At 38.0% G+C, this 27,841-nt stretch overlaps 1 protein-coding gene across 1 annotated transcript in view; it reads right to left on the reverse strand.

The window, feature by feature from the left end:
• The window catches only part of ZNF385D (zinc finger protein 385D), a 362,739-nt gene that overhangs the window by 143,533 nt on the left and 191,365 nt on the right, over positions 1 to 27,841 (reverse strand). The window contains exon 2 of the mRNA XM_019474476.1: positions 833 to 975. Coding sequence (XP_019330021.1) covers positions 833 to 975 — 143 coding nt within the window. The remainder of the gene's footprint in view (positions 1 to 832; positions 976 to 27,841) is intronic.

Raw genomic sequence — 27,841 nt, forward strand, 5'->3', positions numbered from 1 at the left:
GGGGGGAGTGAGCGAGCGGCTGTGTGGGGCTTAGTTGCCGGCTGAGGTTAAACCACAACAGGGCATAATTCTATAAAGTCAAAATTAACATAAAACCAATTTAGACTTATTTTTTCTTTTAAAGCATTAAATATCTCATCCAGAAACAGGAAAATTGAAACATTCATGACATATGTCAGTGAAATAATGAAAATACTTAAGGAGGAATAAGATTACTATAATCATAGATAGTATGACTACATTAAAAAATTATTAAAGAGAAAGCTAACCTTGTTTTAACCTAAGGCGTGAGAAATAACGTATACTAACCAAAAAATAATACACTGGATTGTTTGCCAGTGAATAGCTCATATACCAGCTAATGCTGTTCACATTCTTACTTTAATTGCCCTGACAGTTTTATCGTTTGTAGCCCCTCCAATTTGTAAATTTTAAGTATTTCTCAGGCAGCCTGTTGGAGATGGGATGTAGAATGCCGTCACTCTGAGAGTTTCACTCCCTGAGAGTTGCAGCGAACTGTAGGTTAGTGAAACTCTGCACATCTCATAGAGTGGGAAACTCACAAGCCCTGGGACCGAATATGGCCTGCAACTTTATAGCATGTCACTTGGGATCATATCATTTTTTCCTTCTACAATACTTCTGGCTAACACTCAGCTAGGCTTTAATTTATGGCCTACCAGTGTGTCTGAAAGAGCTATTTGGCCCTCAGTAAGGGAGAGGATATTCCAGGTTTAATTGAGTACATAAAATTCTACTTTGTGCCCTCTTGAGTCTTCCATGGAAACTGTGGCTCACTGAAGTGGACAGTAACTGTTAGGAGTGTACTTACTGCATTGAAGTTGGGGAAGAGATTGACTGCTGCGGCAGTGTCCAGAGGAAACGGAAGAAATGGTTTAATATCCAGCGACGGCTGCAAAGGTGGAGCAGGAGGACGCACTAGGGCTGGAAGAGCAGGGCTCTGGCATGTACCACCTATGTGTAGAAAGAGGCAGAAGGCAGTCAGCAAGTACTATGGTTAGAAGAAAAGAAAAAAAAAGCCAACACAAAAAAGCAACATTAAAAAGCCAATATTGGATTAAACAAATACATTTTTATTTGTCCACAAGTTACTGCATTACTGAAAAAGAGCACAGCTGACTCAGTGACTGTTGGTTATAATTCTTTGCCAGCAATTGCTTCAGGTATCAGTCTATCACTATTTAAAATTAGCTAATAAACCATTTCTCTCCCTGGATTATCTGGAACAATAGTTCAGCGTACGTCTGACTTCCCTTTAGAATTTCGGCTAGTCTTTTTCTGCTATAATTTCAGTGTTTCATCCCAACCCTATTGCTCAGCCCTCCAAAGGCAAACTGCTCCAGAAGAAAAAGAACAACAACTAGCTGTTCGGCTCAGCAAAAGTCATGCCATTTGCAGACTTTTGATTTTTTAATTAAATGCTCACTCATGGAGCTTACAGCTTCAGAGTCAACCTAAACCTCGCAAACACAACATACCTTGCTGCCTCAACAGTTGATCAATACAAATCTAAATTAAGAACAACTTCAGCAGCCACTGAAATTCTGTTTACGGGAAGGTACTGACAAACACTTTCCGCTCTTGCAAGGGGTGGAGCTGATTCAGAGTCTGTACAGCAGAAAGCTCCTCCCAGCTAACGCTACCAACCACCAGCTCTGTGGGAACATAATGCAAATGAAGAAATCCCCTTGCATACCAGTAAGTCGCTACCTGTTTGCAGCGGACCCTATTTTACTTATTTGCTTGCCCCTTGCCACAGCCAGCTAAAAGCTGGAAGGATCCAAGCTTGTTCTCTGCTTCCAATGTCTCCCATGTTTTGGTTGCACTCCAAAACATCAATTCCCTATTAATTAAAGACTATTTGGATCCTAGGAAACTGTTAAAATATGCCAGTGTTCTTCTAATCTGAGAGGCAGGCAACAGACTGTAAAAACCTGCTGGTAAGAGTCCAAGAAACATTAAAAAAAAACGTAAGGGGAGTTTTACCCCACTCAATGAACAGAGACACAGGCAGACAGACAAACAGAGGGAGAGATCCAAAATCTGTTTCTTTTTTTCCTCTCGTACATACAGACACTTCATTAGACAGGCTGCATACATTCTTTAAGAGCCCAAATATGAAGTAGTCAGAATGATATATGGAATCTCTCCATATTTGGCCAGCAAATCTGCTAACAAGGTTTGCCATTTAATACATCTAATTGAGGGGTAATCCTGAGGCACAGGATTTAATTAACCAGTTGTAGCAGATCATCCACAGTTCTGCTTTTAGGTATAAAATCAGCTGGAGACAAATTTTCAAAGACAGCATTTTTTGCCAACTTTCAGCTCCTCTGTGAAGCATTTCACTAAGAATCATTGAAAGGAAAACATTACCCACTAGTAAACTAAAGGTATTGGTTTAGGGTTCACTCCAATCTCACGCTAGTTTTTGCCCTAGAGTAACTACCATTTTTAGAGTAATTTCTACATTTACCTCAATGTAAGAGTGTACCAAATCACTCTTCGAATGCAGCAGGTAAGGATATGGGCAACAGAAAAGCAGACGGCAAGCAGCTCTGCTTTCCATAGCTCACCAGCATAGAATCAAGTATTTCATGATTGCCATTGGTTTGGCAATTGCTACATGTCCATGGAATTATTACAAAAACAGTGTAAAAATAAATTTAACAGGGCAGAATGACAATAAGGTAGTGCTGAACATGCCAATCTTACCCCCTCTGAATAGGAAAGACCCATAAAGATATTTTTTTAGATGCTGGAAATACTTATTTTTTTCTCAAATAAAGCTTTTACAGATCATGAAGGGAAGAAGTCACTCCTAGTAATAAAAACCATAGTAAGTCTCCAGGTTGCACCTGAGATTGTACAGAATCACACAGAAATGCCAAGGTGAGCATTTGCCTGGCAATACCAAAGAATTTGAAGCTGATTAAACATCCTACAACTCACAGATGCAAACGCAAACTGGACTAAGAAATATCACCTATGCCTGGGGACCCAGCTCATCGCGTGTATTATCTCAGTGCTATGGAGGAGAGCCTCACAGGTTCGGATTACCCAGAGCAACAGCATTGCTATCCCCTACTCTACTAGGATACTGTGCCATGAAGGATGAAATATTTCTGTTCTGTGATCCTTCCCTGTGGCATGACTAGGCACTCACACACCTGCCGCTGCCAGCCAGTGCTGCGCAAAGTCATCTGGGGATGAGAACACACTTTAAATGGAAAAATTCAGCCAGCTCTGCAGGACCTTGGCTGGGACTCAGAGCGTCTGGAAGAGACTTTAAAATCTACCACAGTCCTGGCTACAGTGGCACAGAAAAAGAGTATGTTCAGGAGCACAGCTGCTCTCTGTTTTTGCAATAGTGTCAGACATGTCCCTTAACGATGAAGCATGTGATAGGTATCATGAAATTTGAGCTTTTGCTTGAAAGAAATTCTCCAATGTTTATGGCTGCAAAAATTAGCTTCTCTTTCCATTTAACATGCACAGCGTTGTAGTCTAGAATCAGCGACAGAAAACCTGAAGCAATGGCAACCATTTTTGTGACTCAGCTTAACTGAAAAACCTTTGGACAACATTTGGGAATGTCAATGCTAACTATTTCCCATTTAATCCATTAGCAGAGGGATGGAGAGGGGTAGAAGCCCACTGAGAAGAGTTCTTGAAAAGCACATATAGATAAATTTTTATTGTAAAGAAGGCAATATCAAGGGCAAAAATGACGTCAGAAGGAAAACATGAGAACCGAGAAAGCCAAACTGAAGGTAAAGAAAGAGAGGTGCACTAAAACTCATAAAGCAGAATTTACTTTGTAAATAAGTGGTACTATGTGTGACAACAACACACTTAGAAAATGACTATGGCAAGATATAGGTCCTTTTTAGTTATCCAGTGTTACTGAACACTGGATCAAGGTGAGGAACCATAAAGATTGCTTATGACTGTTTTGGTGTTCTGTATTATAAGCTTCTACAGAAAGACCTCCATAGCTTTCCCTGTGCAGATGCAACACTGCTGATCCACACACAACAAAGGCTCAGTGTCAGCCTTTTTACCGACTTCCCGCCAGCAAGGTTTGGAGTTCCACTTTGACCAATAAAGCTAGGATAACATCCCACACCACTGACAGGTTTTGTCCACAGCCTGTACTTGATGCTCTGTATTATTACCTGAAGTTCACATAGACATCCTTGCCAAAAACTAGGTGCATGCATGGCCTGACTTAAGAGACATAACAGTCCCCCCAAAACGTAGGGCAGTACAGGTCTAAAGTTACATTTTATGAGTCGCCTGCTACAACTTCTCAAAATAGGAGGATACTAACGTGTTTACTAATTCCAGTGTTACAAGTTAGTGATGTTATAGTCTAGTGTCTTTCTAAAGAGGAAGAGTCTTTCCAGACCATTCCGATCCTAAATGGGAGATGAATGTTCTAGACATTTGGGAAATTTATGTCAATTTATGTCAATGTTTTTACCTGCTGGGTCTTTGTAGGAAGACCAGGAATAATACAACTTAGAAGTGTCCTGGTTTTGGCTGGGATAGAGTTAACTTTGTGGAATGCAGTGTTTACCCTGTTGGTGTCCAGTTAATAACTAAATAGATGAGCTTTCTCTTGACCAGTGTCCTGGTTTTGGCTGGGACAGAGTTAATTTTCTTCCTAGTAGCTGGTATAGTGCTGTGTTTTGGATGTATGATGACCTGGACAACAAGCAGTTATCCAAAGATCCAAATGAAGTCAAGTGCATGCAACCCAAAAAAAGGTGGAAAAACAACCAGCACTTTTCATTTTTCTAGGAGAAATCTGAGCATCTTATCAACAGTTGGGAGCCTACCATGCTTTCTAGTGTTAAACCTGCTGTATATTCTATTATTATTATTATTACTACTACTACTATTTTACTTTATTGTATTTCAATTATTAAACTGTTTTTATCTCAACCCATGAGTTTTCTCACTTTTACTCTTCTGAGTCTCTCCTCCATCCCACTGGGGCGAGGAGTGAGAGAGCAGCTGTGTGGTGTTCAGTTGCTGGCTGGGGTTAAACCATAACAGAAGCTTAATTAGCTCAGCATTTTAACCAAGACTGAAGCAATCATTCATTTCTTCAATTTTCAGGCAACTTAAATTGAAGAACACAGGCAAGATAATCTCTTGGCCAGAGGTACTGGCAATACATCCAAGGTAAGCGTAAGCAAACAAGTTTGAAGAAAAGCTTGCCACAAACCTTTGCCCCTTCCTATATCTCATTGAGACAGTTTTTGATAACTCCCCCAGTGTCAATCAACTGTGCATTTTTACACATGGATGCACTTTTGCATCTCCAGTTGGGACTAGATATTTTGCCCTACCACTAGGTAATCTGTTCTGCAATACAGCATTATGCACTGAGCACAGACAGCCTATGTGGTACAAAGCCGCGTGCACAACATGAAGTTCATGCCCTTTGTAGCATAGCCTACTCAAGTGATTCTCCTTCAGAAACCACTGGTGCTATCAACTTCATCACCACAACTCATTTCTTGCCTGTCCCTGGAAACAAGGGAAGACAACGAAAACATTCAGGTGAAGAGATGATTCCTGCAGGTTCAGCCTCAAACTGTCCATTCCATAAGGAATTGTCAAATTTTATTTGTTTTGAGTTGGAATGTGAATAAATACTGGTTTTTTCCCCCCCAGTTTTGACTTTAGAGACCATGTTTCACTACGGAATTGAAAACAGATTTTAAAATGAGAAGTCATTCTAAAAAGAAGAAACGAGATTTATTTAAAAATGCTAAAGTTTTGACCTTATCTTAAAGACATTTTTGTCACAAATCTCCACAAAAAATTAACACCTTCTGAGGGAAATTTTTGCTTTCAATGAAATAGCATTTTCTGATAAGAAAGTCTCCCATGCAAATTTTTGTGCCCAGTTCACCTGAAATATCCCTTAGATCAGTGTTAGGTAAAAAGTATAAACAGCTGTAAGTACTGCCTCTAAAATCTGGATTAAGAGAAGCACAAAGACTGAATATGCACAAAGGAAACAAAAGAAAATAGTCTTAGAGTAAACAGACATGATAGAACAGGGCCTTTTTTATATACAGGATAATAAATAACAAGTTTCCTTAACATTTCTGGAGGAGGTCAAGATCCCTGTCCCTCAGGTACCCTAACAAACAGCTCAACAATTTGGCAACCGCATATTGCTATATTTTGTGACTTGGCTATAGAGAAAGATATGCTACATCTTCCCCTGCATAGCCTTTCCTCATGCACACCCTAATTCCCAATCCTTTAAACTCAACTGCAGGTTTAGTTTCCAGAAAAAGAATCACCAGATCTATTATCAAATAGCCTCTCCTAAGGAAAGATCCAGCCCAAATTTTGCAGACACAAATAATGTAGATATTTTTTTGCAATGCATTTGGAACTTGGAGGTATGTAAACTGGGCAGGAACTCTAAACTAATACCCCATTAATCTAAATCTTTTGCAGTTCTTCCATCACTATTACCACCATAAACACCGAGTGAAAAAGCAAATCTCTGCAGAATTCCATTTTCATTCCTTCATTACTTTGCAATTCTTTCCTTCGGGCCATGTGTACAGCCATTTTCAATACATCAGAGGCACTCTAAACTAATGTTCCATTTCCCTTCCATCCTGGAGTCTAAGTTTGTTTTCAGTATCATAATTTGGTTCCTCCAAGATATGGATATTCCTAAGTTTTCCACCCCATCTCACACCTCTCCCAATATTTCCATGATAGCTTATTTGAAGTCAAAACAATACACACATCCTGCCTTGGCAGAAGCTCAGAGGACCTTTCAGCTGGTATGACTCAGTGGAGTAGCTGGGAAGGCACGACTGGCTTCCAATTAAAAAGTTAACTTCTAGGTAACTTAAAAAGTTAACTTCAAAAAGTATCATTAATATTTTTTATATACGATCCTAATATCTGACAGTTCACACCCAGTAAGCATTACAATATATCCTAGAGAGTCTGAGCCAAAAGAGGAATTTTTTTTTCCTAGAAAATCTTCAAGAAAACTGTCAAGCTATTTTGAAGTATAAAAGTGTTAAAGTATAAAAATGAAGGGATATAAGTGCTAAGAAACTTACATTTGGATAACTCAACATCAGCTAGAACTATTAATTCATTATGAATTTAGTTTGCCAGTGGGCCAAAGAAAAGGTATATTTGAAAGGATTTTCTTCAAAAAGACAATAAAGATATAAGCAATTAAGAACAGCAGGCTAGCCATGACAAATAATGAACTTTCTTTATAAAAATGAAGGGATATAAGTGCTAAGAAACTTACATTTGGATAACTCAACATCAGCTAGAACTATTAATTCATTATGAATTTAGTTTGCCAGTGGGCCAAAGAAAAGGTATATTTGAAAGGATTTTCTTCAAAAAGACAATAAAGATATAAGCAATTAAGAACAGCAGGCTAGCCATGACAAATAATGAACTTTCTTTATCTGAAATATTAGATATTACCTTTAGGTCTTCAGAGAATCTGATAAAATGGGAAATTTAAAGACATCCAAAGACAAAAGAATAACCTTCTCTGGGATATAACAGAGACAATGTGACATGAATTGTAGATCTGGCTTTCAGGAATTAGCTTAATGTAATTTGTCATGACCTATAGTCACTAGGGTACTCCCTTTTATCACTGTATGATAGTCTTCATCTTTGCAATACATACTTTTCTTAAAAACTGCTGGATTGTCACTTTAAAGGTAAGTTCAGTTCCATAATAAGTAGTACCAGTGATCTAACCTGACATGGCAAAATAGGCCTCACCTAATCAGCAAACTACTTATTAGTAGTTATTATACTACTCAAGCGACTAAAAGATAAACTCAGCATACAGAAAGTTACATAACATGCAACCTGTACCTTTTATGTGTATAAACGGATACACTTCTAATTTTAAATATTTAATTTTAATAGGCTACATATTATTCCATATGGACTGAAAGGTTATGTGTGAACAAATAATGTGATGCCTATTGAGAATTTATTGCTCAGAAAACCTATTTTCTGACCATCTATAGTGTTAGAACTCAGTTCCTTGTAAGGGTTTTTTGTTGTTTTGTGTGTGTGTGGTTTGTTTTTTTTTTTTTTCCCCTTTTTAGCACACAGACCTAATTACCCAGAGCCATTCCTCAGGTCAGATGAAGCCTCCCTGCATTGTTCACAGACTTTTTTGGAGAGTGTTTTTATTATATAATAATCTCAAAAATATTTTTAAAATGAGGATATCCACATTTAAACACAATATTGTTTCATACAATCCCTCTCAGTTTCAGAAAAGAAAGAAAAAACCCAACTGTATTAAATATTTGACACCCACTAGAAAAGAAGAGCCCTCAAAATGGGGCTCCAACCACACCAGCCTTGATCCCGCTGACTCTCCTGAGACAGCTTGAGGATCAAGCACACTGTGCGGCAATACAAGCTTTCCTTTCATAGGTTTTGCTGTTAGTAATGTTAACAGTGGCTAGTCACTTTGAAGAGGATGAATGCAACACTGTCTCAGCTGTGGAGATCTGCAAGTCATTGGTTTTTCAGTTCACTGGTAGTTTGTACTTGGATACTTAACCATTTTTATTATTTAAATATTGGCAAATTTCAAACATCCAAACCCAAACAATTCAAAACTACTCATTACAAAATTATTTTCATACATTTTCTAATCTCTTCCCCCCATTTCCTCCCTTCCTTTTTTTAAAAAAAAGTAAAACTCTTCCAGTTTGGCACAAATCAGTACCCACTATTTATTTATAGAGTGCATTTTTCAGCATATACACTATTCACCTGGAAAGTTTGAATCAGCTCTGGTCACTTGCTGCTATTAAAAGTATTATTTTGCCTAGAGACAATATTTATTCTGTGATTCCTGCAAAGTGAGCTAGTTTAGAAAAAGAATTCTTTTTATTATTATTAGTTTTAGAAGCCTGCAGCTGTGCATCATACTGTATTTTTTAAAGTGTCTTCTTTCACACTTATTAGCATTTTGAAAAACATAAAATCATATATCCTGATACAAGAATTTTGACTGAAAAACGTACACCTAAAGGAGTAGATTTCTCTTTTTGTTGTGCAGAACCCTGTGAAACTACTATTATGATGCTGGACTAGGAAAATGCAGAGACAAATTTGCATGAATACTTTGATATCCGTTATCTCCTTTCATTATTGTCCTTACTTTTAGTAAACAAGCTCAGGTTCCTGCTCCCTCTTTGCTACTTTCTTCCCTCCTGTTCCTCTGCCATTATCCATCTGCATTCACAGACAGGCGGGCCCAGGTTACAGACAATAAAGTCCAGTCTGTCTGAATAGGATCAAGTGCACAGCACTGTGCAGACCTTACCCACCTCAGGCCACAAGGACGCTAATGTCAGAACCTCCATGAAGCCCACAAGGTATCACCCCTTTCCCCCCATATCTAGAATATGCTATGGCCAACAGGAAACATTTTACCAATTAAAATATTTTTTTTATTAAATAAAATCTACTGAAAAAAGACGATCTGAACTTCAGTACTTAACACTGTCTAGCAATTAATTCCACTAACTCACTTCAGGCAACATCTTCTATGGATTACAAATTGCACAAGGGCAGCAACTAAGCTTTTTATTTTAGCAACATGACCTACCTAACTGAGCTCTTCAGAATCCTTTGAGGTTTTATTCCAGTTGGTCAGACAAATTTGGATGATTATTTTTTCCCTATTGGAAGCTGTTGGATCACTGAAAATTAAATGATCCAAAATGAATGTTCCACTTTCTGTAAAGTTCTGGCTGTTTCTAGTAGAAGAAAACAACAAGAAATTGTCCAATTTGGCCACCTTGCTTATAACCAGCTGCCCATACCACGTACCAGCCATGCCAGCTACTGGAGAATCAGAAAGCCCAAGACTGCCAGCATCATGGCTTCAGAGAAGACAAACAAGCAAAATGCCCATGAACCTCAGCTCTCCTCCTTCTTGAGAACGGAGGAGCTTTTCATTTCCGTTTGACTTGCAAAACAAAATCAAATGTTAAATACCCAGCAGCCTTATTTTTCTCCATGCAATTCTGGTATTAATTCTCAGGACATTTATACATGACAAGAGATTATCCCCATTTTTCAGCTAGGAACCTAGGACAGACAGCCTAAGTCACCTGCTCACAGCTCACACAGGAATCTGTGGCAGGTGAAGGAATTGAGCCCTAGGTCCCTAAATTTGGTGCTCTGAGCACTGCAACATCCTTCCCTGGTTTTAGTCTAGTAGTGAACTGGACGCACTTTCACTCAGACTTGAGTGATCTCACGATAGCAAAGACAATGTCAAAACCTGTTCTTCCTTCCCAGCCATAAATGCTAGAGGGAAGATGAGTGGACTGATGAGTCCACATCTGCACTAGTAATTCTCTTTACTTTTGGAAAACTATGTATCCCCAGCTCTATTCTGCAGTTCCTTCCCCTACCACTCATGTTTTATACAACTTTCTACTTTCTTTAGTGAGAAAGTGAATCCAAGGAAGCGAAAAGCCTGCCTTGCCTAGAGTGTGCTAGAAATACTTATAGACATTCCTACCACCAAGCAGTAATGCCAGGCCAGAAAGGTTTGTCTGGATATCAAAAGAAAAACAGCTTTCCCTTTTCTTCTCATGACCATAAGGTCTTCATCTTGGCTAGCTATTCCCACATAAAGCAGCTACCCACAGTATGATTTCCAGCCTGCAGCAGGAAGGTTTACATTCAGACTCAAGCTAAGGTGCACCTTGAGGTGTGTAGGAAGCATGGGTGTTTTCAGAGGAGCACTGCAATCCGATGAAGTTAGAGGAAGGGCACAGTGTTACAAATGTGCATTTCCCCAGAATTGCACGTACAGTGTTTCTCTACAGCTTTCAGCAGATAAAGAATTTTTCTGACAGTGCTAGACTGACTGCACCATTATTGACTAGTGCATCATGGATGTCTCCTAACCAGCAGGTCAGAGTATGTGATTAGTAGCCTCTACTGGAGAGCTACTAGACCTTACCAGATCTAACCAGCTACAGGCCCAGCAAAAATGTTGTTACAAACTAAATGGATCCAAGTACTGAACGACAGGAGGGAAGCTGCTGAAGGGCATTAAGACTTATCCCAAAGTGTGCTCCCCTGAGATCACAGTCTCCCAATAGATCCTAACCACAAAGACTCACCCCCCCCCCCCAAATCAAAAAAATAAAATAGAGCAAAAATACAAGCATCAGCCAAGCAATATAAAAATCACATTAATTTTAAAGCTTGAGACGTTTTCACACTTAAAAAAAATCTTTGACCTGGCATATTCTGCAGTTGGATTTTTCTGATGTTTTTATAAAGGTCATGTTTATGGTATAATGAGCACGGATTTCCAAGGGTTATTAATCAGAAGAACGCTGTATTGCAAACAGATTTTCAAAGAATTTTTCATTTTTATGATGAATATACTAGCAATTTTTAAAGTGCCATTTTTCAAAAGCATGCTTGAGAAAGAAATAACGATTAACTTCTGATGTCTTTACTTTAAATGAAACAAGCATACAACTGAGACAAATATGTAACTAATATCATGAAATGGACACACTCCACTAGTAAACTCTATGAGAATAGTGCTGTGCAGCAATGCCTCTTCCATTTAGCACTGGGAAAGCTCAACTTCACCAGGTTTTTTTAATAATTCACTGGAAATAGTTTTTACACATTTTTAACTGCATATTGCAAGAGTAAGTGGAACTTAATGCCAACAGTTATTGCACGTTTCCAGAGCATCACTTTGCTTTTCTGCTCGCTGTCAAACCTCTGCTGTTTTACTGAATAGCAGGTAGCCTTGGGAAGTGACCGAGTTAGGAGCAGGATGGCAGAACCCGCGTCAAAGGAGCAAAGTCTGCCCAGGTCAAAGCTAGCTCCACAGAGAGAGACGAAGGGAAGGAGGGAGAGAGTTGCATAGAGAAAAGAGTGATGGAAAGTCTATGGTCACGTAGATCCACTTGGCTGTTGGGTCTTACAGGTAGCACACAACAATGGACGTGAAAATACCTCTATGAATCTATGCCAGTGTCGCATGGACTGGGCCAACATTCCCCCCTGAATTAACCTCACAGTTTTTGCATACATAGGGCCGTCTATGTATATGTACATAACAAAAATACATTCTTATTGAAATAAAACTACATTTTTCATTTTTGTTTCCCATGCATAAAGACATAAATGCTTACACAATACATCAGAAACTATTACAGTCTCAGAATTTTTGATTCACAAAAAACCCACATATATGTTTAAAACTATTAGTTTTATGGTCTTTCATAGGTAGGCAAAAGAGTAAGTGGTATCATTTCTTGCTGAACACTGAAAAAGCACAGGATTTACAAATGGATAGTGAGCACAGGCACAGTAGACACAAGTGAGTTTTAAAGGGCAGGCTCCTAGACACTATTCAGTTCATGGTGGCTTGAAAGATACTTGTTAAGATAAATTATACATCATATCATCATTTTTCCTATATGCATTCCTAAATTAAAAATACTTCAAGTTATTTGACTCAGGAACTTTTCCCACCTGTGAAATACCTGATTTTCCACTCTGAATGAAATATCTGAAGTTCTTAAAGAAAAGTAAACCAAACCAGCAAACATGAATATCTTTCATATTATTCTTTCTCAGGATGTAAAACCAGAAAAAACGATTAGATCACATGGCCTGATTGTCTCTAAACCCCAACCCATTGCTTTTCATAAAACTTCTACTATACTTTAATGAAACTAAACCAGCTGAGCCCTCAGGAGATAGAGCTGTTTGTGCAAAAAACCAAGAGCCTGAGGCTCTATCTGTGACCAAGACTTTCTGGAAAAAGAAGCTGATGAAAAATTGAAGTTATCCTAGCAGGCAACCCATGCTTTGTATTGAGAAGCAAAGAAAAACCAGACAGTTCTTGGCAGTCTGCTGTCCCCACACAGACAGGGGAAGAGAGGGATAAAATGTTTAGTTAACTGTTAAGTTTGAGCCTTACTAGAACAGAATTTTATGCCACCTCAAAGCACACATGCACTGTGTCCAGTAATGACTAATCTCTGGATTTTCATCAACAGGCAATTAAAAAAAGAAAAAAAAAAGGGAAAAAAATAAAAGACCAATTGCACTCTGGGGAGAGAAAAATCTTCCTATCTCCTGTTAAGTACCACCTGAATACTTGAAGATTAGATTAGAGTCACTCCCTTCAGCATTAAGCAGTTGAGGTCAGTTTACATCACACTGTCTTAGGGAGATGTGAAATCAGATGTTGCTTTGTGGCCCCATTGCCCAAAACTGAAGGTTAACTACAGCGACTGCAATATAGTAAGTTGGGCATGCACATAAGACAAAACCATGCACACTAACAAGATAGCAGCCTTCCGGCATGAAGAGATGAGTCATTTAATTCGCCAGAAATTTGCAGATCGTCACCGACTTTCTTAGAACCTTTGCTTTGCTGTACCGATCAACACATCGGCCATTCTTCATGTCTGACAAAGACTGGGTTTGCAAATGATTAGCAGGCTCCGGACTGCAGTCGAGAGTTTTGAGTTCAGCAAGAGGTCAACCATGAAAGGAGAGCAGGTGCTGATAAAGCATAAAACCCTCAAGATGATGTTAAGGGCAAGGAGTTTGCATCAAATTTGGGAGGGGGAAAAGTGGAGAGGAAAGAAACGGAAGCAGAGGGGAAGTAAGAAGGCAGCAGGCAGAACAAGAATGGAAATAAAAGAATGGGATGTTGGAAATCAATGGGAGAAATTTGAACCTTGGCCAGAATCAATTAAACAGATGTTTTATGGAAATTCTACCCAGGCACAGATTTAGTTTTAATAAAGTTTAAATAGGACATGTTATAACATACTTAAAAAGTAATAGTTGTGTAACTGTATTGTATCTAGAAAATCCTAACGTCATTGCCAAAAACTATTTATTGCAATCACACACTGCTCTTGTGCAATTCGCATGATTTTTCTTTTTTTTTTTTCTTTTTCCTTTTTAGACAGAGATAAATATGTGCTGTATGATATGCTGGAAAACAGTTTCTAGGTTTTAGATCACAGTATATCCTGATGAATAAATGTTTTTATTTCCTTCCAAAAACTGTGGGATTATGCTTCCATAGAGACAATTACAATCAAGAAAATAGCTACTCCATAAACCAGTAAGTCTCTATATTCAAAAAGTGTAAGCAAAAATAAACACCATGATACAATATAACAGATAAAGATATATAAGAAAGTTTTATTAGGACTAGTGAAGAAAACATTGGTTTTCCTATCTATGACAAAGATCATATGAACGTATTTTAATAGTGTTCTGTAAGAGCATTGGCCCACATATACTAACGCTGTGGAGTCGAGAGCTGAATCCATCTCCCTCCAAATCAGAGCAGGGAAGACTGTTAAAGATGCCAATGAAAGGTGGTCCTGCAAATGTTTTATGGCACAATGAGCTCCTCCCGGTGTCTATGGTGGCAGACTCAAGCATCAGAGCTCAGAGCCATCAAGTTCGGGTTCTTAGTGAGACTCCATGAAAATTCACATTTGAGTAACACTTTGAGCTGCCAAAAAAAAAAAAAAAGAAGGGGGAAAAAAAAAGTACAAATTACAAAGGCATGAAGGCTTGAAATAACAAAGTTTGACTAACTCTCTGAACATCTAAATGCTCCACTGCACAAGTAGTCTACCTTCACTCTCACTAACAGATCCCAGCCATGACCCTTCAGCAGAAGAGAAAAACACAACAAATCAGACTATCCTGAATTCACTTTTATAAAGCTGTCTCTTCGTTCTCTGTCATAGGAGACCAGTTTGAAACCATGTTTTATGCCAGTAAGAAATAAGAATCCCATCTCCTTTGAATCAGGCTTTGGTGTTGCACATGCCCCTGCAATCACAAAGTTACAGATAACTAATCATAATTATTATTCCACGGCATTTTGGTGATGCTTTGCTTCAAGATTCTATTCCTTGTGAATAGGAGAGGGAGAGAAAACACTGTCAAATTTAATTTTCTTCTGTGTTGCGAAGTTCTGTCAGAATTTTTCTACTCTGCAGATCCATACGTAAGCTACACTCTGACACCTACTCACTATAGAAGCAAATCCTTACAAAAGTTTCAAAAATTGAAAGAAATTTAAGGTCTGTATTTTACTCAAAGGCCCATATTGAAGCCTGCTCTGTAAGTCCCCAGTGTCTCAGGGAAATGTCCCAACAGGTGGACTGTTGACTAACTAGGGGGTATTTGCACAGTAATCTCCTTTTGGCATGGTTTAGATTTGTGTAAATGTATATTCACTTCACGAAGGAATTTAGCTTGGGTTTCCAGCAGCCCACAAAAATCCCTTGACCACAGGGCTAGTGTCTTTCTGGGAAAGAGAACACATTCTTTTTCAGTGGAGAAGTAGTAACAAAATGGCTATTTATAAAGAAGGGCTATGGAAACTTCAATTTCAGCAAGCCTACACCTGATGGAGCTGATTTAGGCAAATGCTTTGAGAGCTGGAATATGTGGCAGTTAGTAGGTTGACTGTTCTTCCCTTGATACCTGTGAAAATGCTGGCAGGTCCATTTTTTGTCTATGTAAAACATGCCTATAATTTAAAAAAAGTTTTTCAAGCACAGAAAATTATTTCCTGTCATTCTCTATAGGTGGGGGGAAAGCACCACTGCTTTTGCAGACAAGACACAAAGGACAAAAGAAATTTTTGTCCTATTTTCCAGAAACACAGGCATGTCAGGCCCAATTTATATAATCCATGACATGTTGGGTGCTCTAGGCTGCATCCACGGAAATAGATAAAGGCATGTCCTCCACAGATTTAATGAATGGGAATCCCTGCCCCTGGCTAATATAAATTGTGCTTGTTGGTGGGTAATTCTATTGATTATAATCCAGTTACATCTACACATGTACACATAAGAGTTTTCAGTAAAGTAGCGTAACTATTGGCCAAAAAATACAAACATAAACCAACAATATGTTTATATTTCTTTAAGCTATATGAAATTAGTATAGGGGGAAAAAAAGGGGGGAGAAAGGGGGGCGAAGGGGGGGGAAAGGGCGGTGCTATAAAAGGTGGCAAGGAATGGTCTGCATACCTATTTGCAGATTCACTGCTGGCTAGGGATGGCAAGGCATGATGGAAGGGACAAATACTGTTCATCTGCATTTTTACATAGGTCAGGAACAGCCTGAAACATTCTCTAAAGAAAAAGGAATATGATAAAAGCTCAGGTAATAATACCTTTCCTGGCCTGCTCTTAAGTCAGCTTAGCTATGTTCTGGTCCTCTATCAAGGCATCTTAAAATGTTATAGTCCCTGTCCCAGGAACTAAACATAGAAGAGAGATACAAAACTTTTTAGTGAGCTCCCTTCTTGCTCATGCAATCACCCTGCCCAGAATATTTACTTATAGCCCTACATAGCTATTAAAATTTCACTTTGCGTGCATCACAAACTCAAGTTAGACCAATTTTGCCTGCACAGTTATTCATGGTCTAGAATTCAGCACTTCTGAAAATTTCAGCAAACTGGAAATATATTTAGAAACAGGCCTAGTATAAAAACAACCCACCTCAAACATTTCAGTTCATTCCATTCAAAGACTATCTTTCATCTACCTCGTTACTAAGGTGCTCAAAAAAAATCAAGCCTTGGGCATAACACACTAAAACTGTCACTCCACAGGAAGAAAAAAAGTCCCAGTTGACATGTTTTATTTTATTTTTAAGCACCTCTCTGCTAGAAAGACAAAGCAAAACAGAAGAACTAACTTTGGTTCTGCTACGTAACACTGTTATTTGAGAGATACTAAAGCAAATGTGATTTTTGAAAGGCATTGCTACTAGGCCTTGTAACCATGATACAATAGAATACAGTACCAAGAGAAGAATTCCTGTGCAGACTTTTCTGATAATCCATGTAGATCAGAAGGATCAGAATCAGGCAGCTTCATAATGTTAAGTCTAGCTATTATAATTCCAGATGTTACTGAGTATGTTATATAAGGAAGTATTTGCTCTGATCCTTTTAAGTCATTGCATTGCTTTGCTTTGACTATTTGGAGTGAAGTTAAAATAATCATTTGACTTCTTTGCATCACATTATTTTACGTGTTCTTAATATTTTTATTACTTTTTCACATTAAAATAGAAAAGTAATCCATGCAATTTAAGCAACAGACATTTATTTTAATTGAATTGTATATCAAATACTTCAAGTGATTTCTCAATATGTTTTTATTACCGGAGATGAGCAAGTCACCCCCCTCCAAACCCAGCACCTTTGAATTTTAATAAATTTGGTATATTAATCTGATCAGAAGAACCTTACAATATCTGGGAAGCTTAGAGGGCAGGGCAAGTGCAAAAAGCCTTCAATGGAACCATGTGTTTACAAGTTGGATCCCTCCCCCGGTCCTCCCACTCTACTGCTAAGGAGTGGAGGGAGCCTCACATACTCTAACTATCTTTGCTTTCCTTAAGAGGTAATCTTACAATACATTTCCAAGAAAATGAAATTATATTAAACCACTGAAGTGAGCCAACCAATTGTCAGATTCCTATAGAAATGCAAGGAATTGCTAAGCCACAGACAAACCTCAATCCTGCAAATACTTCTGCCTATATTCAACTATTCCAGTCCCTCCCATCAGTGGAATGACATCAGCAAACTTAATTCTTTTTTAATTCATGCATGCAGAAGTAAGGTCTATCTCTTATTTGCATGACTCCGACTAAACATTCACAATGTTCCATAACAATGAGTTTTAAACAAAGAGAACTGCTATTCTACTAAAAAGGAATTAACATTTTATCAAGGGTGCTCAATTTGAAGGATGAATCAAAAATTCGAATACTTGACCCACATCACCATATACAGGAGAAAATTTGTTTGCATAATCCCGAATTTGGCACTACTTTCTTTAAAAACAAAACAAACCCACAAAACACCAAGATGCACCACATAAGAAGAGAAATGCATCATGAAACTGTAAACATAAGATGAAGGTACTCTAAGCATATTGCCAAAGACACACCGAGACTTCCATCTTTTCTTTCTGACATCACATCTTTAAAAAAGAATAGGATTATTCCAGAGACAAGAACATACTTCTTGGATCTAGAAATGGCATTAAAAAAACCCCCATAAACTTACTGAAAAAGACAGTGTGTTGAGAAAAAGAGGCCTATCTCTCCCTTAGTATAATTCCAGTGACTTAAGGAGAGTTACGCTGGGTATTAGTTTGAGCTGTAATACTAAAGGACAACTATTGCAACGCACTGAATCTGTTTAATTAGAGGTATCAATTCAAGTAATGAGGCAATTTTGTATGCAAGCCTCTAAGAAACCTGAAACCAAACACAGCTTGCCTGTATAAGGGTTGCATTCCAAAGCCTACGCTTAAGCCAATTTTACGGATCTGGAGTTGCAACTAAACATAAATCACCTGATTCACAGCAGAACGTTTTGGGTGTGTTAACCTGAAACACTGAGAAAATTTCAGCAGATGCGGGCCAAGCCATGACAAAATTTAAGTTAAGATCTGCACACCCTTCTTCAGCCCCAAACCACCGATGCTGGCATAGTTCTTTGTCTAAGTATCTGCATTAGGCTGGGACCTGACACTTTTTGCTCTTCTAACTCAGGCACTGGGTATCTGTAGCTTCACATATCTGTTGCCTTCATTTATGTATTACAGAAAGATTTGATTTAGCATCTGAGAAAAGACTCTGCAAACCTGTATTTCTGGCTATTCTGTTTCACTTGGACTTGAGGAGAATATGTGGTAATGTTGTCCGGATAAAGACAGAATTTAAATGGGGAGTGTTAGGATTTCTTTACTACACTCTTCAGACATCTAAATTGTACTTAAAATGGGTTAAGAAGACCTAGAGCACACACAGCTATTTGGTGTTGCTATGTAGATTCTGTTGCTACCACATATGAAAAAAAAATACCCATTTTATTTCTCACTTAACCTACCATTTAAGTTCACAGAAAGCATCAAATGATTCAGGTGTTCAGCTACTTGAGTATTTGCATTTCCAAAAGTGGTAAAAGTAAAATGGATCTCTCTGTCTCAGGTCAAGCATCAACCATATTAACAGGACTGTTACGAAGTGCTTAAAGTTGCATGTAGAATAACATTGTAGCAGGGACACAAAAGAAAGCAATGCAGACTTCACATTTAGGTTGCCCCACTGTGCACTGTTTGATGCTGATTTTTGCAGAGCATTACCAAGGCCAAGTCTGGTCATGCTACTAAATTGGTAGACTCAGACTACCAAGACTGGTGGAGACCCAAGAACAGCAAAAAGAGACTGAGAAAGTCAGTATAATTCAGTGTCCAATGGCTTGAAGTGAACAGGCCACTTGTTCTTGCAAGTACAAGCTGAGAACTTGGTTCCCACCAGAACATCTCTTTCTTGCATCAGTAAGACCCTTCGGTGTTTAAGTACAAGCGAGAACTTGGTTCCCACCAGAACATCTCTTTCTTGCATCAGTAAGACCCTTCGCCTACAACTTCCTCTGCAGCTGTAAGCAAGTTAGTTTTAGCCCCCCCCTTTTTTTTTTTTCCAAAAAAAGCCCAAAAGACTACTACTAAAAAGCCCCTTGGTGTTAAGTTTGCCAACTCACATGATTTCAGGATTCTTCCTCCTCACTGAAAGCTAGGAAAAGGTGGCATGAGCTAGTTCTCAGAGGGTTACCACACACTGAAAAAACATGTAAGGCAGGGGATGCACATACACACCTGAGGGGACTAGAAACCTGTTAATTTTTTTTTTCATGGAAATCCATTTTTGATAATATTTTCTTAAGTTATTGCTCTTACTTTAAGTGCATAGGCAATGGCCTCCTATTAGACATGATTTAGTACAAGATTTTATCTCTTTCCCCCTAAAATCACTATAAATTTCAAATTCACTATTTATTATAACAGTATAAAGTTATTTGGCCTTTCCAAAATGACACATTCAAAAGTCAAACCGACATTCTAATAACAAATTAAAGTTTCCTTGTCACTAGAAATTCTTACCCATATACAATTTTAATACACGTCCGTTCAGCAGCTCCAGGCACACAATTGGAAATGTTAAAAACTTGGAGCATAGAAATGAGCTTCTCCCACATGCAGCTTTTTCTGGCTGAGCTACAAACCCACAGAAATGATAGCTTGGTATGATTTGTGGTCATAAACTTCAACAGAGCTGTATGAGATGATGCTCTAAGAAAAACGTTAAGCCTCCTCTGCCTGGGGGGGGGGCGGAGAACGAACCTCAGCTTTTCCTTACTGCTGCTGTTCTGCTTAACTAATGTAGAGTCTGTTAACTGGAGAAGAATCACCATAAACTACTACGCTATTCATTGAATTGTCCTGATCTCTTTAATGATATTGCCAATAACATGCCTTAATGAAACAAAAAAGGCATTCCAGTTCAACAAATCACTTGAGAGGTTGTCCCCTTGAAACTGAATAGAATTTAAATAGGACTACTGTGAATTAAAAGATACTCTACATAACCTGTACATAAACAGGAAAGCTTGCAAGGCCCCATCCTATCCACATAGATGAATTCCTTGCAAATGTAAACCTAAAAAGGACAGTCATGGTAGCTTTGGTTTTTTGGTGGGGGTTTTTTGTTTGTTTGTTTGTTTGTTTTTTAAAGAATAACAATGGGAATTGATATGGACTTAGGGATGTATAGAACTAAATAGTTCAGTTGACTTAAGAATTTCATATTATCATTACCGGCATTGATGACTTGGTAACGGAAATTAATAAGAGCAATAATGACTATATTTTGTTTGCATCTGAGAGCTGCTTGCTAGCTTCTGGAAAAGAGGTTGTTGGTTTAAAACCACTTTGTGAAAAACAAAAAATCAGGATAGCTTTCATTGCCTGTTAATCCCTGAGCCTTTCCATGGAAACCATCAAAGCTCAGGTGGACAAGGGAACTGATGGAGTCTTCCCCCCCCTGCAGGTATAGCTCCTCTAGCACGGGGAGACCTGCGGCAGCACATTCCCTCCTGCAGGTGCATCTTCCTCTAAGTGGGGCTCCCCATGCAAGGCCAATGCAATTCAAGCTATCCAACTGCCCAAGCTCATCTTTCCATCACATTCAGTGCCTCTTCTGGCAAAGAGACAGGGAACAGCTCTTTGAGCAGGAACTGCAACCCAAATGGATATTCTCCCTCCTGTAATTCCAGGCTGGTGGCAGGTGAGGAAGAAACACATAGCGACCATGCTGCTGGGCGTGCCAGCATCCTCCACCCCCAGACTGGCTGCCCAAGTGGCTGTCAAAGTTTGACTACACTGCTGATGATCAATTTAAGATTTTAAAGAGCATTTAATTCACATTTGAAATTATTGGAGATATTAAACACAACTGTTACAAATTATTTGACAGTTACCTTAATTAAGTAGGTCTGATTTAGTATTTCCAGCACAGTTGAAACTCTTACTTTACTGGGGGCCATGGAAGTTTCTCAGCATGTTAGGTCCAGTAAATGAAATTGAGTTCAAGCAAATCTATTAACACAGTCCAACACTTTCCACAGTTCATTACAAATAATAATTACTTTCTGAAAACTTCCTCCTTCACTATGAAGAACAGATCTGACTCAGTGAAAACAGTATCAGTGAGGAAAGCTCCATTTTTGCTGAAAGATTCTTGAACTTGTAAGAGCTTTTTTTCATACCTGCTAGCAGTTGCCATACATACGTTATATCAACAGATTGCAAAAACTGCCCAATTTCTTTCAGACAAACCATCAATATTACCTCAATCAATATACTATCAAAATCAGCTCCCTACATTATTTACTAGAACTGAAGTTGGCTACATAGACAGAAGAACCTGCAAAACTGGAGATCTGCTTATCACAGGCGCCTTGGAAAGATTTCTTAAAAGATTAACTTATCTATTATTTTAAGCATTCTTTAACAACATTAGTCATCTATTACTGTGAGCTTCCTAAAAAGGGCTAATAATTTAGAATGAACATTATTTCTTCTTATCTTTGTGATTTGGAAGATATTAGCTCAGCTGGGGTGTCTCAAACAGATGTTTGATATAAAACATTCATAATTCATTTGACTATATACTGAGGTCAGATGGCACTATTTCTGTTTCCAGATGAATCTAAAGTGAGCTTCGCATTGCTGAAAATGTGCTGGCATAGCTTTTAACGTAAAAACTCCTTTAATAAATTACAATAAAGTATCATGCAATTGTTATTTTTGTGAATATTCCTGTGATGAAATTTTCCTACTAGAAATGCACAAAAAGCTTATACAAATCTCATGAACATTGTTAGAATAAACTGAGGAATATTTTAGCAGTATTAATTGTTAATGTTCTTTCAATGCTAAGTATCATCAAGTACTGCCTACCTGAGAGAGTTCTGTGCTGCTTTTCCTCACTACATTGATATTTCTGGATATATTTAACTTAGAAAAAAAAAATCAGGGCATAGGCGAATAAGCAATAAAAATAAATTAATGTTCTACACATCTGTATTATCTTCCTAAAATCTGTAGAGTTGTCTGGGTGTCCATAGTGACGCATAGCATCATCATTCATTGCCTTCATGAGGTTAATTTCAGGCTATTTAAATAAATTTTCTTCCCTGCGTGCTGATGATAGCATGTGATGACAATTTTGCTTCAAGTTAGTCACTAAGGGCAAAACGGAGAAGTTTTGTTCAGTCATCTTGGGGTGCTTGCGCAGGGTGGTGCTGCCAGTACCATTTCGCTGCAGCACCAGCACGCCACAGCAGTTTACCTGCTGCCTTCCTGCCTTTCTCTGCCAGCAGAGTTTATACACATTTCACACACTCTAAGGCTTTCCACAGTCACGTTTTGATTGTATCTATATTGTTAGAGAGATTTCAAATGTTGCTTTGATTTTTTTTTTTAATGTGTTTTCAGCCTTTTAGTGTTTGTTTATTATATTCAGTAAGTTCATTCATGCGAAGGAGCGTATCTGTGTGGGCTATCTATGTGTAGTAATGTCCCTCTTTAAGGCCACTGATTCTTTTTACCTTGAAAACCTGTGTGTATTGGGAAGGTGATCTACTGCATGCACTGTTACAGCGTGTAGAGCTAAATGCTAATATGAAGGATACTCACCTCATATACAATGGATCTGACCATAGACAGGCATTTCTGCAAGGCACTGTACTTTCTATACGACATATCCAAAGAGATGTCAGATGTCCAGCTGCTACTGAACCCATAGGAACCCAAATGGTGGGCTGCTAATTAGCATTGAGTAGGTTTGTCAGCTGTACCTATGTAAGAAGGTATCTTTTATGTTCTATAAAAATACTGCAAAGGATTAAAAAAAAAAAAAGAATAAAGGGAAAACCACCGGGGAATCTATAAATGTACTGAGAAATTTTACTTTGACCCAACTGAAAAGAAAAAGAGTTAATTCAGAACCTCTCTTAGTAAAGAATGAAAGAGGAGAGAAAAATCATACCGTGTGGACCAACGCAATTTCCAAGTACTCAGTGCTGCTAAGATTTGAGCCAACAGAAACTAAATGTGTTATTAGGAGGTTAGTGCAACTGCCCTAGCACTGCCTGTGGAGAGGAGGACTAAATAACCAGTTTTACAAGGTAGACAGACTGTGGTCAGGATTGGCGAGACAAATGTTTGTAAATGATTACATCATGTCTTGAGCGCTAAAAGCATGTAAGGATACTAGAAATAATGCACTACAATGGCTTTACAGCACCCATATTCGTGTGGCTGCCATGCTTTCAGTCACAGAGGGAGACAAAAAGGGAAAGGATTTAAATATACCTTCACATATGCATACGCACCATTTTATAGCCTGTTTGACTTGTTAGAATTTATCCTTTACAAACACAGGAACTGCAAAGTTCACTAGGAGGTTAGGTAAAGTTTCATGTATGCCTGTTTGCTTTTCCTTCTCAAAGAAATAAAAATGGCTACCGAAAAAAACAGATGCTGCATGAAGGGTTGAAGCAGAGATACTATTTTTTTCTGTGCTACCTAGAAGCAGACAAGCTCACACAACTTCCCACTATTGAAAAATTTGCTGCTCACAGCAGCACGACTTACCAGTAATAATAGAAAAACAAAGAAGCGGTGTGCTTGCTACGTAATACTCACATATCTGGCAAACTAAATGCTCCTGATATGTGGCTGGTTTTGACAGGAGGTGAGGGGATTGGCTTTCACAGATAAATACCAGCAAACAAAAACTAATTTGCTAAACATTGCACTACAGAGACAGTAGACCCTCAGGTCGCTACTGAAAAATGACTTGGCTTAGCAAGAAGAGCACTGATATTGCTTGCGGTGCCAAGACTGGCTTCCTCCCCACCTCCTCCTTCCTTGTACATTCACAATTGCAGACCTTGCCAAGGTTCTGTGTTTTCTGCTTTTTTTTTTTTTTTTTTTTTTTTTCTATTCAATATTGATCCCTAGTGCAACGATGGGTAACAGTATTGGAAAACACAGCCATTATCTCCCTCCATCTTCATAACTTACTACACTCCATAGTAAACAAACTGAGTAAACCAGGTCAACAAGAACAAAAGAAGCTGAGAAAATTTTCATGGCTTTCATTTGAATGAACTGTACTGTCCATCTGCTTTTTCAATTACAACATAAAAGTAAATAAATAGAAGAACCACTGTGAAGTAATAATCAAAGAGTAAATTAAGCCTAGCTTTTTTCCTTTGTTCTTAAGAAAGCAGTTTTAATATTCAGAGATGGTTTTCTAACATAAACCCACTTTTTAGGCTCTATCTTGTTTTCTGAAGAGGAGAACTGAGGAAGAGACTGCCGGTTTGCATTGTAATAAACAGAACGCATAAACAATACACAGTATAGAAATTACCAATATAACCCAAAGCCCTCTGAGATCCTAAGTATATGCTAAAATTTCAAGCGGCCATACCCAGATTTAGCAGACTCTCCCAGTCAATATCATTTTTGTATCTCCTGTAACTGCTTCAGAGATGAAGATACTATACATTACCAAACCCCAGGAGCTTTTCAAGCTTTACGTGAAAAGCAAGTGGTACATTACGGTTTTAAATTCTGAAATCTGCAGGGACTATAAAACAGAGTAAATTAGTTGGCTGGGTAATAGAGCCAGGACCTGATCCCATAGTGATGAAAGAATTTCCCAACATTTCCAAACAACTGGTTCAGCCAGCTAGCGGAGGTATTAAAAAAGAAATAGATTGATCTAACCCCAACTTTTTAAAATAGTTGTGACCTTTGCCAAAGCAGCAATGGGGGGAAAAAAAAAAAAAGAAAAAAAAACTTTTTAAAATAGTTGTGACCTTTGCCAAAGCAGAAATAGGGGGAAAAAAAAAAAAGAAAAAAAAAAATTAGAGCGAGACAAATGCTTTTGTTTAAATGCTCTAGATAAGGATGCAAGATTTCTTACCTTTTTTTTTCAAACCTAAAGTTTAAATGGACATAATTTTAAGCATCAAAAGAGACAGAACTGTATTATCATAGATGTTAACAAGAGGCAAGAGTATATAGTAATTGAACTTTCAAAAAAGCCTGCCTTACAATTCCAATTTCAAATTACAGTTGCATTTTCTTATTTCACATTTGATCCACACCCTTGCCAACTTCTTTAAGCTGTCATGCCATGCTTATGATTGGAGTAACTCTTTATGGTGCATATGTACAAAGCAAAAAAAAAAAAAAAAATTGTTTGAGGGGAAAAAGTTCATGAGCATCAGACTGATGAACTGAAAGAAGTGGTCAACAAAATGGGTAAGGAGGTCAATATATGAGCATGCCAATAATGCAGCTTCATGTATTAGATTTTTCACCCCTAAGTAGACTTTGCAGAAATGTGTTGCTAAAATCACTGAGAATACACTTTCAACCCCAGCAATTTGAGTCAAGTACAATCTCAGACACTTCACGCTTTGGTATTTCTAGCCAACCTCTTTTGCTGTATTTTCTCTGAATGTTACCAATCATCTATGCAATTTCAGCTGCAAAACTAATCTTTGCAGTATATTACATGTAATAACCCCTTTTTAAAACTGAAGCCCTTATGACCTCTACTGTATTTCAAGAACTTTTCATGATCTAATACGAAATTGAAATATTTCCTTTATCAAGTCCAAATATATTTCTTCTTCTTCAAGTACCACCATCTTCTTTTGTGCAATGAGAGGCAAAAGCTTTGAAAGGATTCCTGTAACCCGATTAACATTTTTGTAATTGCAAGAATTTCTAGAACTGCCGCCAGGTTATAAAACAAAATCAAAATAATATGGAAGGATATTTGCACACAGGCACAGAGAGGTAGAAGCCATATGACTCTGAGATAATTCTGCACTCAAAGGCTCTCATTATTTTACAATATTTTATAAAAATAATTTATATGAATTGTCTTTTAGGAAAAAAGAAGTAAAAGGACAGAGGCATGACATCATAATGAAAATTTTAAAAATCCGGTTTCTACTTAACATTTCATTTCTTAACAGAAGCAAGACATTCATTAAGAAGGGATGCAGGATTAGATTCCACAGTCATCCCAGTTAAAACATGTACACACACATTCACGTATGGATGTGCGCGTGCACACAGACACACTTTCTGTTAAAGGACCTTCAGCTGAAGCAACTGTGATCTAATCTTCTCTAATGAAGCAAGAAACCATTAATTCTGATTTTGGTTTTGGAGCAATTCTGCCACCCACAAGAAGGGTAACACTGGGAATGCTTTTTTTGTGTGTGTGAAATGGTGAAATCACCCTTTACTTATGGCAACATACTGGATATATCTAGAGGTATTTTAAAGGAACAGTTTCCGTAACAGAATCTAAAAGGGTACAGAAACTGCTCTGTGCTAGATTGTAAGTTCAAACAGGATTTTTTTTTTTATTATTATTATGTATACATGCATTAATGATTATTCAGTGCTTCAAGATATGAACTTCACTGCCCAGGAGGCTGTATTGTTCCAGGTATAAACATCAGGCTCCCGCAGATTTCAAGATCCTATATATTGGCTTGCTCCGCTGAATTCTTCTGTCGCATGCAGCATCCATTATATATTAACTACACTTTCTTATTGCAGATGGCTGGTGATAAAACACAGTTAATAATCCAGTATCTGTGTTTCTCAAAACATTTTAAAAGCACAGCCTTATCATCACCGATTCCTCCTGCCTTAAATGAAGACAAACAGAAATGCTATGAAAGGCCTCCACAGTGTCTAACCTAGAAGGAAATATAACCTAAAAACAAACAGGTGACAATTAAATATTTTCACTGAAACTGCTGAAACAGGTTTTTTTTGGTTGGTTGGCTGTTTTGTACAATGTGTGTTTTCTTTAAAAAGGTGGTGAGATTTGGGGTGTGGGGGGGTATTTTTTCTTCCATGACTCATCCAGCATGAATCTCTTCTGCAAGAAAGTGTTCCAGAAATAAAAAGTGATACTCAGAATAGTAGTATGTATGCAGATGAATTACTACACTCTACAACATTGACTGAAGAAACCCTACCAAAAATGAAAACAGCCAACATGCAAACAGAAACGTGATGGCATTTTCAAGCAAAAATTGTTTGTTTCTTCCCCTTAATAGTTCTATTATTTTATCCCATAGGTTATTCATTTCCACCCCAATATATTAGGTTTCCTGTATAATGTGAACAGAAACATTGAGAACAGAAGTTACTTAAAACAGTAATAGGTCCTCAAGAGGGCAGGGAGGGAAGGAAAAATAATAATAAAAAAAAAAAAAGAAAAAGAAAAAGAA

The sequence above is a fragment of the Aptenodytes forsteri genome, unplaced genomic scaffold (assembly GCF_000699145.1).
Source record: "Aptenodytes forsteri isolate BGI_AS27 unplaced genomic scaffold, ASM69914v1 Scaffold9, whole genome shotgun sequence".
Classification (NCBI taxonomy): domain Eukaryota; kingdom Metazoa; phylum Chordata; class Aves; order Sphenisciformes; family Spheniscidae; genus Aptenodytes; species Aptenodytes forsteri.